We start from the raw sequence: 16,507 nt of genomic DNA, 5'->3' as shown, positions 1-16,507 counted from the left end.
AGAGTGACTGTTGTATAAGTACTTATAATTTTGTTAAGTGTTCAGACAAATAACGACAATGAGCATTTATTAAGCTCTTATTCTTTGCATGCTCTTTTATGCATTAGCTTATTTAATGTCTGTTACAACTCTGTAAGATAGGTACTATTATTATACACATGTCACAGATGAAGAAACTGAGACACCCAAGATGAGTGGCAGAGTCTATATTCAAACACAGGAACTCTGACTCCAGGGTCCAGGCTTTTTGCCATACTACTACACTGCCTCTCTCCAATGACACAAAACACAATTACGCAAAATACTGAACTATGACAAAATCTGGTGAACGCAAGTTAAAGGGGATCCCCTCTATCTTAAAAACAAACTGGGTAATTACACAGTTTAAGAAATAAAATGAAGTAAGTGTGCTTTGGAAAAGAGGTCAAAGAGAATAAATGCCCTTGCAATATATACTTAAACTAAGTAATAAAGTGGAAGTGATCTTTCATTAATGTGTAGTACCTTATGAATTTGACTGAAGAATATATTCCTTGCTTACCTGATAATCATTATTCTCCTTAGCTGTGTATATGTGTATCCTGCCCAAGATTTTACACTTCACGTAAGTTTTTTCTTAACTCTATGAGACTTCACTGAAATACTTACCATGCTTCTCTTGAATTTCTATAAAATGCTGTATCTGTTATAGACATGTGTGCCTAAAACAAGGGAAATTATAATAAATTATGAATTTGTCTCTAATTCATTATTCTGGGAATTCAGTTTAGATGTGAAATAATATATGTGATCAATTCTCTTTTGATAGTAATAAACTTCTCTCTAGATTTTCATAAAAATAGAATTTTAGTAATTTGGTGGGAAATTCAGCTCATTAAAACCTATCACTTTTCTTTATGTGATTTTTTTAAAATGTGTATTTTCTTCCTTTAGATGTCCTTGAGTGATGTTTCAGTACTGAAAGAGTAAATATTATGCAGTAAAATATTCCTCATCGTTTTCTTCAAGAGTCAGAACATTTCTTTCAATAGACATTATCTCAAGTTCTTGATGTTATAAATACATTTACACACATAAGCACACACAGGAATGCAAAGAAACTGACAGAGTAATTGTTACATAATGTTAACAATTAGCAAATCTAGATGAAGGGAGTTCACTATACCATTTTTGTAACTTTTTTTCTATGTTTTTCAAAGTAAAAGGTTAAAAAAAAGTATTACTAAAGAAACAATTTCAATTGTCTCATTGAAATATTGGCTTACCTTTCCCAATGAACCTCATTAAAGTCATTAATAATAGGTCTTCCTGTTAAGCTTTAAACTAAATTAAGATGGATTAAGTTCTCTTGAGAGGAGAATTTTTATTCTTTCCATTACTAAATTTCCAGAGAATGACCAGAGTTGGAGAGTAAAAGAATATTACTTAGCTTTGAATAAATCAGTTCCTAAGTGAGAGTCAGTATGTTCTTAGTAACAGAAGGATAAACACATATTTTTTTCTTAGAATGTAAGAAGTATATTATAAAGATACTTATAAATCAGGAAATGAATTTGTTATTTCTTTTTCCTCTTACATAAGGATTGAAATATATATTAAGGAAAAAATCTAAAACTTATCTGAGAAAAATAAAGAAAATGAAAGTAGTTTATGATTAACCCCAGAGGGGCTTAAATTGGAAAAGGCCAAAATAAGAAACGTATTACCTATAAAATGAACTTTAAAGTATTGCTATAAATAATAATAATCTAGGACTTCCCTGGTGGCGCAGTGGTTAAGAATCCGCTGGGTTCGTGCCCTGGTCCAGGAAGATCCCACATGCTGCGGAGCAACTAAGCCCATGAGCCACAACTACTGAAGCCCGTGCGCTTAGAGCCGGTGCTCCGCAACAAGAGAAGCCACCGCAATGAGAAGGCCGCGCACCGCAACGAAGAGTAGCCCCTGCTCGCCGCATCTAGAGAAAGCCCACGCGCAGCAACGAAGACCCAACACAGCCAAAAATAAATAAATAAACAAGCAAACAAAGATTTTAAAAAATAATAATCCAACAACATACTGTAAAATAATTTCAGGAAAACTATATATGATATCCCATAATTTCTCATTATGTAGTTGTTTTTCTATCTTGCTTATCATAAACTCTGATTCTGGGAAATAAAACTCAAATAATATTTAAATACTATGTCCTCAAATAAATCTCCCTTGGTATATGACTGAGGCAGATATTTCAAATTAAAACTGGCTTAAAACTGCTCCAGGACTGCGTTTTCTATTCCCAAAAGAATATGACAGCCTTAAGTCACACTGGTTCGAGCCTTCTTTTTTTTTTTTTTAATTTTTATTTTTTTTATTTATATTTATTTTTGGCTGTATTGGGTCTTCGTTTCTGTGTGAGGGCTTTCTCTAGTTGCGGCAAGTGGGGGCCACTCTTCATCGCGGTGCGCGGGCCTCTCACTGTCGCGGCCTCTCTTATTGCGGAGCACAAGCTCCAAACACGCAGGCTCAGTAGTCGTGGCTCACGGGCCTAGTTGCTCCGCGGCATGTGGGATCTTCCCAGACCAGGGCTCGAACCCGTGTCCCCTGCATTGGCAGGCAGATTCTCAACCGCTGCGCTACCAGGGAAGCCCACAAGCCTTCTTTTATAGGTTCCCCTCCCAAAGTAAGTTCAACATGAAATGAAATTTCCTTTGGATGAGTACTTGAGCCCAAACAGTATCACAAAAAGGCAATCAACAGAATGAGAGAGTATTTACAAATGACAGATCTGATAAGGTACTAATATTCAGAATACATAAAGAACTCCTATAATACAACCACAAAAATACAAACAACCCAAATTAAAAATGGGCAAAAGACTTGAATAGACATTACTCCAAAGAAGATATACGAATGGCCAACAAGCAAATGAAAAGATGCTCACTGTCACTAATAGGGAAATGCAAGTCAAAACCACAATGAGCTACCACCTCACATCCATTAGGATGGCTACTATCAAAAAACAAAAAAACTGAAAATAACAAGTGCTGGCAAGGATATGGAGAAATTGGAACACGCATGTACTGTTGGTGGGAATATAAAATGGTATAAAGCTGCTATGAAATATTGTACAGTGCTTCCTCAAAAAATTAAAAATAGAATTACCCTATGCTCCAGCAATTCCACTTCTGGGTATACATCCAAAAGAATTGAAAGCAGAGTCTCGAGGACATATTTGTTCACCGATATCTGTAGCAGTATTATTTACAATAGCCAAAAAGTAGAAGCAACCCAAGTGTCCGACACTGGCTGTACAGAAATATACTTAACTCTACTGAACTGTACACTTAAAATGGTTAAGATGGTAAATTTCATGTTATGCTTTACCACAATTAAAAACAAAATGTTATTAAAAGGAACAGTATCACAGTCAGAACAGATATAAAAGTAAAAAGTAGTTTCTAATCTGACCATGTGATAATCCTCTCTGCTTCTGTCTAGAATTAGTCCTTATTTTGTGTTTTTCAAAATGCATGTCATAATCTATTGAATTATGACATGAACGAATCCTTTTTTTTAAAATGAAAGAAACAGAATAGAACAGAATATAGTGCATGAATATATTGCATGAAATGCTAAGTAGTGTTTCAAAAAACTTTTTGTTTCTTGTGTGTGTGCACGCGCATGTATACAGCATCATTGTGATGTTAAATGTATTTTTCTTTTTTTTTTTTTTTTGTCATATACCATTACCATTGCATCCTTTATTCACCAACACTCCCAATATAGCACTCAAGACACTCCTCTGCAATTTAAAGTTTTGGGAACTATTCAATTATTCACTTACATTTTTCATAGGCTTTTCTATTTGGGAAAACAGTAAGTTAATTCATATTGAGATGTATTTTAACATATAACCAGAGTGCCTGATATATTGTATTCTAAAAACTTTGTGTTTAAACAGTATAAGTGTAATATAAGTGCCTATGCATATATAATAATTTAATATACATACATAAATTAACATACATAAATATATGTACATACATGGAAATTGATATAACTCATAAAACATGACTAATTAGCAACCTTAATATTGCCCATGTAACAAAACTGTAATTAAGGAAACATAAGTGAAATTTCCAGTGTAGCCCTCCTAACAAAATATGGAGCATAAATTTAAACACAGCCCTTTAAGCTGGGTACCATCTAAGGATGTTTGCAGGTATTCTTTCCACTCATCACCCTCACTCTCCTCACCCCAAGCCTCAAAAATTGAGAAAGAAATGCCAAAATTTTCAGTGCCTTTAACCATGTATATATCTCTATTTTTTTTACTCTAGGCAATGAAAAATGATAAGAACGTGTCTTCACTTATACTACTTTGAACTGACTGGAAGTAAAATGTGACAGTGTGAGAAATGCACTAAATGTACAACTCACATGAATGTATTTCTGACTATGGATCATTCCCACTGTATAACATACAGACTGATTCCCACAGGACAATAATGCTATAAATAAGTGGGTCACTCTCTAGAATACCTAGGTCCTTCTGATCCCACTAATTGAGTCATATATTTACCAAGAATCAGTAGTACATGTTTCTAAATATGTATGACACTTGTGCTTATGCTGTAATTATGTAATTTAATTACTATATAAGTTAAAGAAATAAGAGTATAAAAAATATTTATATGAAAACTCAAATCAAATAATTTTAAAGCAAGTCTTTTTAAAAAAGTATAGGGAGATTGGTTCAAGATGGTGGAGTAGAAGGACATGCTCTCACTCCCTCTTTCGAGAACACCGGAATCACAACTAACTGCTGAACAATCATGACAGGAAGACACTGGAACTCACCAAAAAAGATACCCCACATCCAAAGACAAAGGAGAAGCCACAATGAGACGGTAGGAGGGGCGCTATCACAATAAAATCAAATCCCATAACTGCTGGGTGGGTGACTCACAAACTGGAGAACACTTATACCAGAGAAGTCCACCCACTGGAGTAAAGGTTCTGAGCCACATGTCAGGCTTCCCAACCTGGGGGCTTGGCAACGGGAGGAGGAATTCCTAGAGAATCAGACTTTGAAGGCTAGCAGGATTTGATTGCAGGACTTCGGCAGGACTGGGGGAAACAGAGACTCCACTCTTGGAGGGCACGCACAAAGTAGTGTGCGCATCGGGACCCAGGGGAAGGAGCAGTAACCCCACTGAAGACTGAACCAGACCTACCTGCTAGTGTTGGAGGGTCTCTTGCAGAGGCAGGGGGCAACTGTGGCTCACCAAGGGACAAGAACACTGGCAGCAGAAGTTCTGGGAAGTACTCCTTGGCATGAGCCCTCCCAGAGTCTGCCATTAGACCCACCAAAGAGCCCGGGTAGGCTCCAGTGTTGGGTTGCCTCAGGCCAAACAACCAACAGGGAGGGGACCCAGCCCTACCCATCAGCAGACAAGCGGATTAAAGTTTTACTGAGCTCTGCCCACCAGAGCAACAGCCAGCTCTACCATCCCCCAGTCCCTCCCATCAGGAAACTTCCACAAGCCTCTTAGATAGCCTCATCCACCAGAGGGCAGACAGCAGAAGCAAGAACTACAATCCTGCAGCCTGCGGAACAAAATCCACGTTCACAGAAAGACAGACAAGATGAAAAGGCAGAGGGCTATGTACCAGATGAAGGAACAAGATAAAACCCCAGAGAAACAACTAAATGAAATGGAGAGAAGCAATCTTCCAGAAAAAGAATTCAGAATAATGATAGTGAAGATGATCCAGGACCTCGGAAAAAGAATGGAGGCAAAGATCGAGAAGATGCAAGAAATGTTTAACAAAGACCTAGAAGAATTAAAGAACAAACAGAGATGAACAGTACAATAACTGAAATGAAAAATGCACTAGAAGGAATCAATAGCAGAATAACTGAGGCAGAAGAACGGATAAGTGACCTGGAAGACAGAATGGTGGAATTCACTGCTGCGGAAAAGATAAAGAAAAAAGAATGAAAAGAAATGAAGACAGCCTAAGAGACCTCTGAGACAACATTAAACGCAACAACATTGGCATTATAGGGGTCCCAGAAGGAGAAGAGAGAGAGAAAGGACCCGAGAAAATATCTGAAGAGATTATAGTCGAAAACTTCCCTAACATGGGAAAGGAAATAGCCACCCAAGTCCAGGAAGTGCAGAGAGTCCCATAAAGGATAAACCCAAGGAGAAACACGCCGAGACACATAGTAATCAAAGTGGCAAAAATTAAAGAGAAAGAAAAATTATTGAAAGCAGCAAGGGAAAAATGACAAATAACATACAAGGGAACTCCCATAAGGTTAACAGTTGATTTCTCAGCAGAAACTCTACAAGCTAGAAGGGAGTGGCATGATATACTTAAAGTGATGAAAGGGAGGAAACTACAACCAAGATTACTCTACCCGGCAAGGATCTCATTCAGATTCGATGGAGAAATCAAAAGCTTTACAGACAAGCAAAAGCTAAGAGAATTCAGCACCACCAAACCAGCTCTACAACAAATGCTAAAGGAACTTCTCTAAGTGGGAAACACAAGAGAAGAAAAGGACCTACAAAAACAAACCCCCCAAAATTAAGAAAATGGTAATAGGAACATACATATCGATAATTACCTTTAATGTGAATGGATTAAATGCTCACACCAAAAGACACAGGCTTTCTGAATGGATACAAAAACAACACCCATATATAAGCTGTCTACAAGAGACCCACTTCAGACCTAGGGACACATACAGACTGAAAGTGAGGGGATGGAAAAAGATATTCCATGCAAATGGAAATCAAAAGAAAGCTGGAGTAGCAATACTCATATCAGATAAAATAGACTTTAAAATAAAGAATGTTACAAGAGACAAGGAAGAACACTACGTAATGATCAAGGGATCAACCCAAGAAGAAGATATAGCAATTATAAATATATATGCACCCAACATAGGAGTACCTCAATACATAAGGCAACTGCTAACAGCTCTAAAAGAGGAAATCGACAGTAACACAATAATAGTGGGGGACTTTAACACCTCACTTACACCAAAGGACACATCATCCAAACAGAAAATTAATAAGGAAACACAAGCTTTAAATGACACAATAGACCAGATAGATTTAATTGATGTTTATAGGACATTCCATCCAAAAACAGCAGATTACACTTTCTTCTCAAGTGTGCATGGAACATTCTCAAGGATAGATCACATTGTGGGTCACAAATCAAGCCTCAGCAAATTTAAGAAAACTGAAATCATACCAAGCATCTTTTCTGACCACAACACTGTGAGATTAGAAATCAATTACAGAGAAAAAAACGTAAAAAACACAAACACGCACCTATGGTCAACTAATCTATGAAAACAAGGATATACAGTGGAGAAAAACCAGTCTCTTCAATAAGTGGTGCTGGGAAAACTGGGCAGCTACATGTAAAAGAATGAAATGAGAACACTCCCTAACACCATACACAAAAATAAACTCAAAATGGATTAAAGACCTAAATATAAGGTCAGACACTATAAGACTCTTAGAGGAAAACACAAGGAGAACACTCTTTGACATAAATCACAGCAAGATCTTTTTTGAACCACCTCCTAGAGTAATGGAAATAAAAACAACAATAAACAAATGGCACCTAATGAAACTTAAAAGCTTTTGCACAGCAAAGGAAACCATAAACAAGACGAAAAGACAACCATCAGAATGGGAGAAAATATTTGCAAATGAATCATCAGACGAAGGATTAATCTCCAAAATATATAAACAGCTCATGCAGCTCAATATTAAAAAAACAAACAACCCAATCCAAAAATGGGCAGGAGACCTAAATAGACATTTCTCCATAGAAGACATACAGATGGCCAAGAAGCACATGAAAAGCTGCTCAACATCACTAATTATTAGAGAAATGCAAATCAAAACTACAATGAGGTATCACCTCACACCTGTTAGAATGGCCATCATCAGAAAATCTACAAACAGCAAATGCTGGAGAGGGTGTGGGGAAAAGGGAACCCTCTTGCACTGTTGGTGGGAATGTAAATTGATACAGCCACTATGGAGAACAGTATGGAGGTTTCTTAAAGAACTAAGAATAGAATTACCATATGACCCAGCAATCCCACTACTGGGCATATACCCAGAGAAAACCGTAATTCAAAAAGACACATGCACCCCAATGTTCATTGCAGCACTATTTACAATAGCCAGGTCATGGAAGCAACCTAAATGCCCATCTACAGACGAATGCATAAAGAAGATGTGGTACATATATACAATGGCATATTACTCAGCCATAAAAAGAAATGAAATTGGGTCATTTGTAGAGACGTGGATGCATCTAGAGTCTGTCATACAGAGCGAAGTCAAAAAGAGAAAAACAAATATCGTATATTAACACATATATGTGGAACCTAGAAAATGGTACAGATGAATCGGTTTGCAGGGCAGAAATAGAGACACAGATGCAGAGAACAAACGTATGGACACCAAGGGGGGAAAGAGGTGGGGGGTTGGGTGGTGGTGGTGTGATGAATTGGGAGATTGGGATTGACATGTATACACTGATGTGTATAAAATGGATGACTAGTAAGAAAAGAAAGAAAGAAAGAAAGAAAAAGGTATAGGGAAGATCATCGTAAAAGATTTGGAAAAATTATAAATACTTAAAAGATATCTGCACTCAGATTGCTTTACAAGCATCTTCAAGTTTATGTACCATCTAAAAGAAATGGAAAATAGACGTCATAGAAGATACCTTTTGTACTTAAGCAAGATTCATACTCAAAGAAAAAGTTTTACACCAAGTCAACAGATTAGCATATAAATACATATAAATGTTCATTTGTAGGGGTTTTGTGTGTATTTATTAAAATAAAATGTGCATACTTCTTTGTTATGATTCTTTGCCTTATTTTTAATTAACTGACCAACTACTAGTCCCAGTCACAATGGCTAACAGTACTTGGAGTCCAGTAATTAACTGGTAGTAAAAGTAGCTGTGGCCTCAGGATGAGTCAGGGCATCATAGTCAATGTCTGATTTTAGATTCAGATCTCAGAGATTTTAAAAACCAATCATCCAGATAGGAGAAAAAAATAAGCTTCAATTACAGTCAAGCCGGGATTTTTAAATGTTGGCAAATATTAGAAGGCAACTCTAAGACTAATGATAGGACTTCCAATTAGACATGAACATTCTCTAAAAAATTTTAGGAATCTAAATATACATCTGGGGCTGCTAATGTATTACTCGTACGAAGCCTACACACGCAGATCTCATCAGTGAAACTAAACTCTTAGAAAAAATATGGAATATACTCAGTTTTAATTAATGCACAACAACAAGAAAAACAAACAGAAATATGAAATGCAAACACAAGTCACAGTAGAGAAGATATTTACAATGGCAAAAGACTTGAATAACCCTATAAAAGGTTATCCAAAAGGCCAATAAACATATACCCAAGCACATTAATAATCAAGAAAATACAAATCAAAACCACCACATACCATTATAAATATACCATATGACAGAACTTTTAAAATATGAAAATATGCATAAAGAGAGACATCACCTGCATTCTGGTAGGAGTATAAACTGTAAAACCCACTTTGGAAAACTGCTTGACATCATCTATTAAATCTGAAAATATACACACTCTATGACCAAGCAATTCCAACCCCGAGTATATACTCTAGAGACACAAAATGCATGCACATGTGTACCAAGAGATATAAAAACAATGTCCATAGCAAGTGTTATCAGTAATAGCAAAAAACTGTTGTTCAACCAGGAAAGGATAAATAAATCATGGTTTATTCAAACAATGGGAGAAAATTAAACTAGAACAACATACAACCACATCAATGAATCATACAAATATAACTTTGAAAGGAGATAAAAGACACAAAATAATGTATATAATTTGATCCAACTGATTAAAAAGTTCAGAAACAGGCTACATATATTTCTAGTGACATACACATAGGTGTTTAAACTGTAAAGAAAAGCAAAATGTAATTACCATTAAAGTCAGGGTAGTGGTTTCCCTCTGGTGTGTTTAGGCATTACATTTATTATAAAACATGTTTATGTTTTTATACTTTTCTCTATGTATATATCATAATAAAGTTTAGGGCTTCCCTGGTGGCACAGTGGTTGAGAATCTGCCTGCCAATGCAGGGGACACGGGTTCGAGCCCTGGTCTGGGAAGATCCCACATGCCGCGGAGCAACTAGACCCGTGAGCCACAACTACTGAGCCTGCGCGTCTGGAGCCTGTGCTCCGCAACAAGAGAGGCCGCAACAGTGAGAAGCCCGCGCGCCGCGATGAGGAATGGCCCCCACTTGCCGCCAACTGGAGGAAGCCCTCGCACAGAAACGAGGACCCAACACAGCCAAAAATAATAAATAAATAAATAAATAAAAATTAAAAAAAAAAAAAAAAGTTTATACTACATATTAGAACTTTAGGAATTCAATATATTTTTATGTGTACTGATCTTTAAAAAGAGTTCAAGTTTTACCATAATTTTATTTTTTAATTTGTTGCTTGGGTTCTAGCTATTACACTGCATACTGCATGCGGAAAAGGTGTCAACTTTAAAAGCGTTTTTCTTGACAAGTTATAGCAAGATGGAAGTTTAGAACAATGCTATACATAAAAGTTATTAATTACTTATATAAAGTAAGAGTTAAACCATTGTTGCTGTGTGACTCCAAAATATAATTTTTAAAAAGTCAACTTTTTTATTATGTTATTACTTTGAGAATTTATATTATCAAATGATAAATATACATTTTCCTCTTATCTACCACTTGGAAATGATATGAAGATAAAAAATATAGGCGTTTCTCTATGGTCTGTGGAAAGAAGGGAGACATTTAAGATACTTTACTTTTATGAATAAAAAGTATGGAAAACAACATCAGATTTTAAAAAAGGTTTTAAGCCTCATAAATGCAAGTATTTTTTTGCCTCAGGAAGCTTTCATCTTACCTTTAATAATTCAAAATAGTGCCAACAATGATATACTGGCACCAGCATAAGGCGTGGAAGGACATAACGAACTGCCTCTTTAAAACCATCAGCAATGGACTGCAAAGCAAAAAGACAAAAAACAGTATATCTCTGATATCAAGGTTATATAACAGCAGTGCCTAACAGAAGCAGATTTTAAGAATACAAGTTACAGGGAATTCCCTGGAGGTCCAGTGGTTAGGACTCAGCACTTTAACTGCCAGAGCCCCAGGTTCAATCCCTGGTCGGGGGGAACTAAGAACCCACGAGCTGTGCAGTGCGCCGCCCCCCTGCCCAAAAAAAAAGAACACAAGATACAGATTATCAAAACTATAATAGGAAGAATGTTCTATATTGAAATTGAAGGGCTATAAATCAAGTTTTTTCCTCCTTTAAGTTATCAGATAATTAAATATATACATTTCATCTTTCACGGCTAAAACAACTTTAACAATAGTCTTCTCAGCTCTTCTTCAAAAGTTTTGGCTTCCACATATCCTAAAGGAATGCTGAAAAGCTGTGTACTGTCTCACACATTTTTATGTCAATTTTATTAAAAATGTTTTGGGGGATGTGGTACATTGTAGATGTGATTTAAATATATTTCACCAAACAATGATCAAATAAATTTCAGATTTAGCTCATTTAATTTATGAAAAATGTCTGTTATATAACTTAATTGATAAAGCCAATCTTCACTGTCAAAATAAATAGCCAGATCAGACTAAATTTCTGCAACAAGTCTGACTTCATTCTTAACTTGAAATACACATGTTAATGTCACAGTCTCACATACACCAAGCATCTGGAAGAACCTCTGTTTCTAACATAAAACATGCAGGTATGAAAACTTCACAAGCCTCACCTCTCCTTTATCACAATGTCCAATGAATGATGAAGTACTTTTTAAAAAAGGTAATATTCACCCTTGTTACAACCTTCTCATTTCTTAATTTTTAGATAGACATGACAAGACAAAGGTAGATATGACATTTCAGCTACCAGGAGTTAACACAATCACCCCATCCCCTGCTTTTGGAACCCTTTTTGCTTTGCACTCAATAAACTCTCCTTCAGGACCAATCCCTTTTTTTTTTTTTTTCTTTTCCCTGGCTGGTACCCTGGAGGTTTTTACACCTTGGATCAATGCATAATGGAAAATTCAATATGACAAGAAGTAATGTGTAAGAAAAACTGGAAGAGAATGCAACAACACAAACAAGGTTAGACTAGAAACTAAGTCCCTTAAAGATACCTGTACCCTTATATTGCCTGGAAAATCTTAGTGTATAGCTAGGGTTAGGTATATCCCAGTTTTGAAAACTAATAGTCTGCAGAATAAATGATTTTCTAAAATTTATAAGGCATTTAAAAGTTACTCATGTTGATTTTAAATGTCATTAAGGCTGACTTATTTAAAGTGGTATTTCTCATCAGGTAAATACAGACAGAAGCAATATACAAAGTGAAGAAAGAGTTCGAGATGCTGCTTTTAAAATATATACTCATAGGTAAACACTCCCATAACTCTCACCTATTGTTAACTCAAGTAAACTACAATTTGTTCAATAGACTTTTACCAGGATATGCAGAAATTAATTTCTTTTATCATTTAAGATAGTGATACAGATTATGCTAGATATAATTTTATATATTTTATATACAGTGCTTTAAGTGGAACCAAGATGAAACTTTAAAATTAGCCTACAAAAATCATTTGTATTGTTAATTAACACTGAAATGGCTACTAAAGTGCATTCTAAAATATTAATGCAATGTGTTTATAGTGTAAGGAGTCCTCTAAAAACAACACAAGCTAATGTCCGACCGTTTAATATGTGCCAAATGTGCTTAGTGTATTCCTGTTTAATTTTCATAACCGTAAGAGGTATACATTATCATCATCATTTTACAAATGAGCAAACTGATTCTCAGAGATTAAGTGACTTGATCAGGGTAAGACAACTATTAATTGGCTCAAAGCCAGAAGTTCTGACTCCAAAGCTCATATTCTTAAAGTGTGCCTACATCTTCTAAAGAAGTTTTGTTGTGTTTTTTTTTTAATAAAAAACTTTTATTAAAGTTTTTTGAAAAAACATTACTTTTTCATTTTACAAATGAAGAATCTGTTTTAAGTTAATACAGTACAAGTGAGTTTGGCCTGAAAAGGGTTTTTATATCTAACTCTGAATTTTACTGAATATCTGGAACAACAGCTTAAATAATTGGGTCTTAAATTCAAATTTCAAATCCCATTCAAATCCCATAGTAAGAATTACTAATAAAATAAGAGTAAAACAAGAAATGTTGTGAGTGCTTTTGATGAGTATGCAAAGATTTTATAAGCAGATTTTCCCATTTAACTGATGCCTACTTCATGGTTTATATGAATATATAAGATTTAACTTAAAGAATTATTCCTTCAATTAAGTAAATTTTGAGAATTAAGTGTAACTTTTATTCCAAGTTGACAAGTTTTTTAGTAGAGTAGAAGTAGAAGATGATAATAATGGGAATTCACAGTAAAGGAGGGAGGCAGGTAAGTTCAGTTTTGAACATTTATATTTGAAGTCCTCGTGGGATATTCAAATGAATTAGTTCAAAGGGCAGCTGGTTATACGAAAGTATATACATACACACACATACATCCACTGTTCAAAAGAAAGTTACGACTTGAGAATACAAATAGGAAGTCACCAGCATATAGGTGAAAGCAAAGGGCATGGATAAAGTCACCCAAGGACAGCACAGAGGAACAGAACAGCAGGGGCTGCTAACAGAAGTTGGGTAACACCTGCAACTAAGGAGACTGAGAAGAAACCAGAGAAGATGAAAATTAGGTGTAAGTAGTATCATAGGAGTCAAAAAGGACAACAGAGGTACAAATAAATACTACAGACATAAATATGAAATCAAAATATCTACAGGATTTGGTGGTTAAGTTCACTGTCAAGGGCAGTTTTTAGTGTTACATCCTGATTAGAACACAGATGGTAGCAGTTTGATGGAGAATGATAAAAAGTAATATGAAGACAACTGGCTACAAATGGAAAAAACAAAAAGGGGAAGAGCTACAGTGACAAAGATTTATTTATTCGCTTGTTTTAGGACAATAAAGATTTGACCATATTCATATGCTGAGAAGAGCCAGTCTAAATGCAGGAAGTAGTAGTCAAGGATCATCAATGCCAGTGTTACCTTCATTAAGTGTTGAGAGAGTAAAAATATAATTTTGTCCCTCTCCACTTACTCTCACTTTACCTAACTGCATTACTGAACCAAGTAACTTGTGTACTCTCCATTAATATATCTATCTCCTTTAAATGACAGGTCTGATAGAGAAATCTGTATGAATATATGTGAGGATATTCTCCACTCTTTATGATTTTGGTTCTATCTCCTGTAGGGAATAAGATCCTGAAATAGCTCTCCATATTCATCTCTAGATCTCAGATCCAGAATGTGCCAGATTTTTCTAGTCAATCAGTATTTGTCATGGTATTCTATAAATGATTTCCACATTAAGGACAAATTGAAAGAACTCAAGACAGAAAACAGAAAACAACCTAGAACAGGCTTACAATTAACAGATTTTGAAGGATTGGTGAAATATTTCTTTAGTTGCTTTATAAAAAATAACATTCAATTTAAGTTTACCTGAAAGTGTAGAGCCACTGCAGGTCTGGCCATCAACTTACTGAAATGTTCATTAAATTTTGGTGAAAGAATATCCTGTGATAATGTTTCATAAGGATCAAATGCTTGTTCCTATTTTTTTTTAAAAAGGAAAATGTGTTAGGTTTAAAAGAACATCTTTTCTACTAATATGGCACAGAATACTTAATGGCAAATTTTTATTTAAGGCCTCCATTAGGTTTCAGAATTTTTTTTATTTCAGGGACAAATAATAACTATGGCTGTAACTTGGCAATTCTTAATAAATGTAAGTAATGACCTTGGGCAATGGATGACAAGAAGCTACTGGTCGTAAGTTAGGTCACTGACTTGTGGTCACAAGTATCAAACTATTAAAATGCATACGCACATTTACCCCAGATAAACAAAAGGTGTAGTTATTAGTAAAATAAGGCCGGGATTTGAAATTTCAGTTAGGTTCACCTAGGTTGAAAGGAGTTTACACTGAGGATACTTGCAAAGGAAACAGAAAGTGATATTCCCGCTGTTTTATCCACTCTCCACTTTTTCAAAATTAGAAAAAGAAAGTAAAGACTAACATACAGTAAACTAACAAAACAGAAACTGCCCATATTTTGTCCATGTTTATACTGAAATAAATTCCTATTATTTTATAATAATCAACATCCCCAATGTTTAGCTAGAACTAAGATTTGTTTCATTTTTGTATGTTAAAAATGCAGTTAAGTATGTTTTTCAGAAAATAACAAGTGTTGGCAAGGATGCAGAGAAATTGGAACCCTTGTCCACTGCCAGTGGGAACTGCAAAATGCTGTAGCCCCTGTGGAAAACAGTTTGGCAGTTCCTTAAAAAGCTAATCAAAGAATCACCATATGACCCAGCAATTCTAATCCTAGGTATATACCCCAAAGAACTGAAAACAGTGACTCAAACAGATACTCATATGCCAGTGTTTACTGCAGCATTATTCACGATAGCCAAAAAGGTGGAAAAAGCACAAGAGTCCATCAACAAATAAATGGATAAACAAAATGTTATATACACACAACGGAACAGTATTTAGTCACAGAAAGAGATAGAGTTCTGATACATGCTATGACATGGATGAACCTTGAAAACATTATGCTAAGTGAAATAAGCAGACACAAGAGAATATTGTAATGATTCTACCTTTATCAAATATCTAGAATCAGCAAATTCACAGAGACAGAAATAGATTAGAGGTTACCAGGGGTTGTGTGGGAGGGAAGAATAGGGAGTTATTACTTAATGAGTAGAGCTTCTGTTTGGGGTGATTAAACAGTTCTGGAAATAGATAGTGGTAATGGTGGTATACTACTATGAATTTAATTAATGCTGTTAAACTGTACGCTTAAAATGGTTAAGATGGCAAATTTCGTTATATGTTTACCACAAAAATAAAATAAAAATTAGAAAATACATTTTTGAATACATGTTTTTGAACCATCGTATCTTTAAGAGTACAACAAGCAACCAGACTACAAATTAATATGCTAAGATATCACAATATTAAAAAACTTTCTAATAAGAGCAAGCCTGAATATCTTCGTTAGGCATCAGTAACTGAGTATTTCTATACTATCAGTTCCATTGTCTACAAAATGGATTAATTAAAGTGACTTACATTTTCAGAAAAATTAGGAAGAGATTATAAAACTAGTAAATTTACATGATATCTGAAGAAAGCACTTCAGAAGAAATAAAAATGGCCAATGAGTATGAAAAGACGTATAACATCATTAGTTTAAAAAAAAAAAAGCAAAATCAAAGAACAATGAAATATTGTTTTTTCCTACTAGACTAGCAAAAAT

At 35.1% G+C, this 16,507-nt stretch overlaps 1 protein-coding gene across 4 annotated transcripts in view; it reads right to left on the bottom strand.

Moving 5' to 3' along the window:
• Positions 1–16,507, bottom strand: part of SOS2 (SOS Ras/Rho guanine nucleotide exchange factor 2) — a 100,007-nt gene that overhangs the window by 38,006 nt on the left and 45,494 nt on the right. For all 4 annotated transcript variants that reach the window (XM_082384801.1, XM_082384803.1, XM_082384802.1 and 1 more), the window contains 2 exons: positions 14,676–14,786; positions 10,998–11,096 (listed from right to left, as the gene is read on the bottom strand). In XM_082384801.1, coding sequence (XP_082240927.1) covers positions 10,998–11,096; positions 14,676–14,786 — 210 coding nt within the window. The remainder of the gene's footprint in view (positions 1–10,997; positions 11,097–14,675; positions 14,787–16,507) is intronic.

Source organism: Balaenoptera borealis (genome assembly GCF_965194805.1).
Source record: "Balaenoptera borealis genome assembly, chromosome: 3".
In the NCBI taxonomy this organism is placed as follows: Eukaryota; Metazoa; Chordata; class Mammalia; order Artiodactyla; family Balaenopteridae; genus Balaenoptera; species Balaenoptera borealis.
Note: the sequence above shows the minus strand (reverse complement) of the source record. Positions and strands in the feature narration are given on the sequence as shown.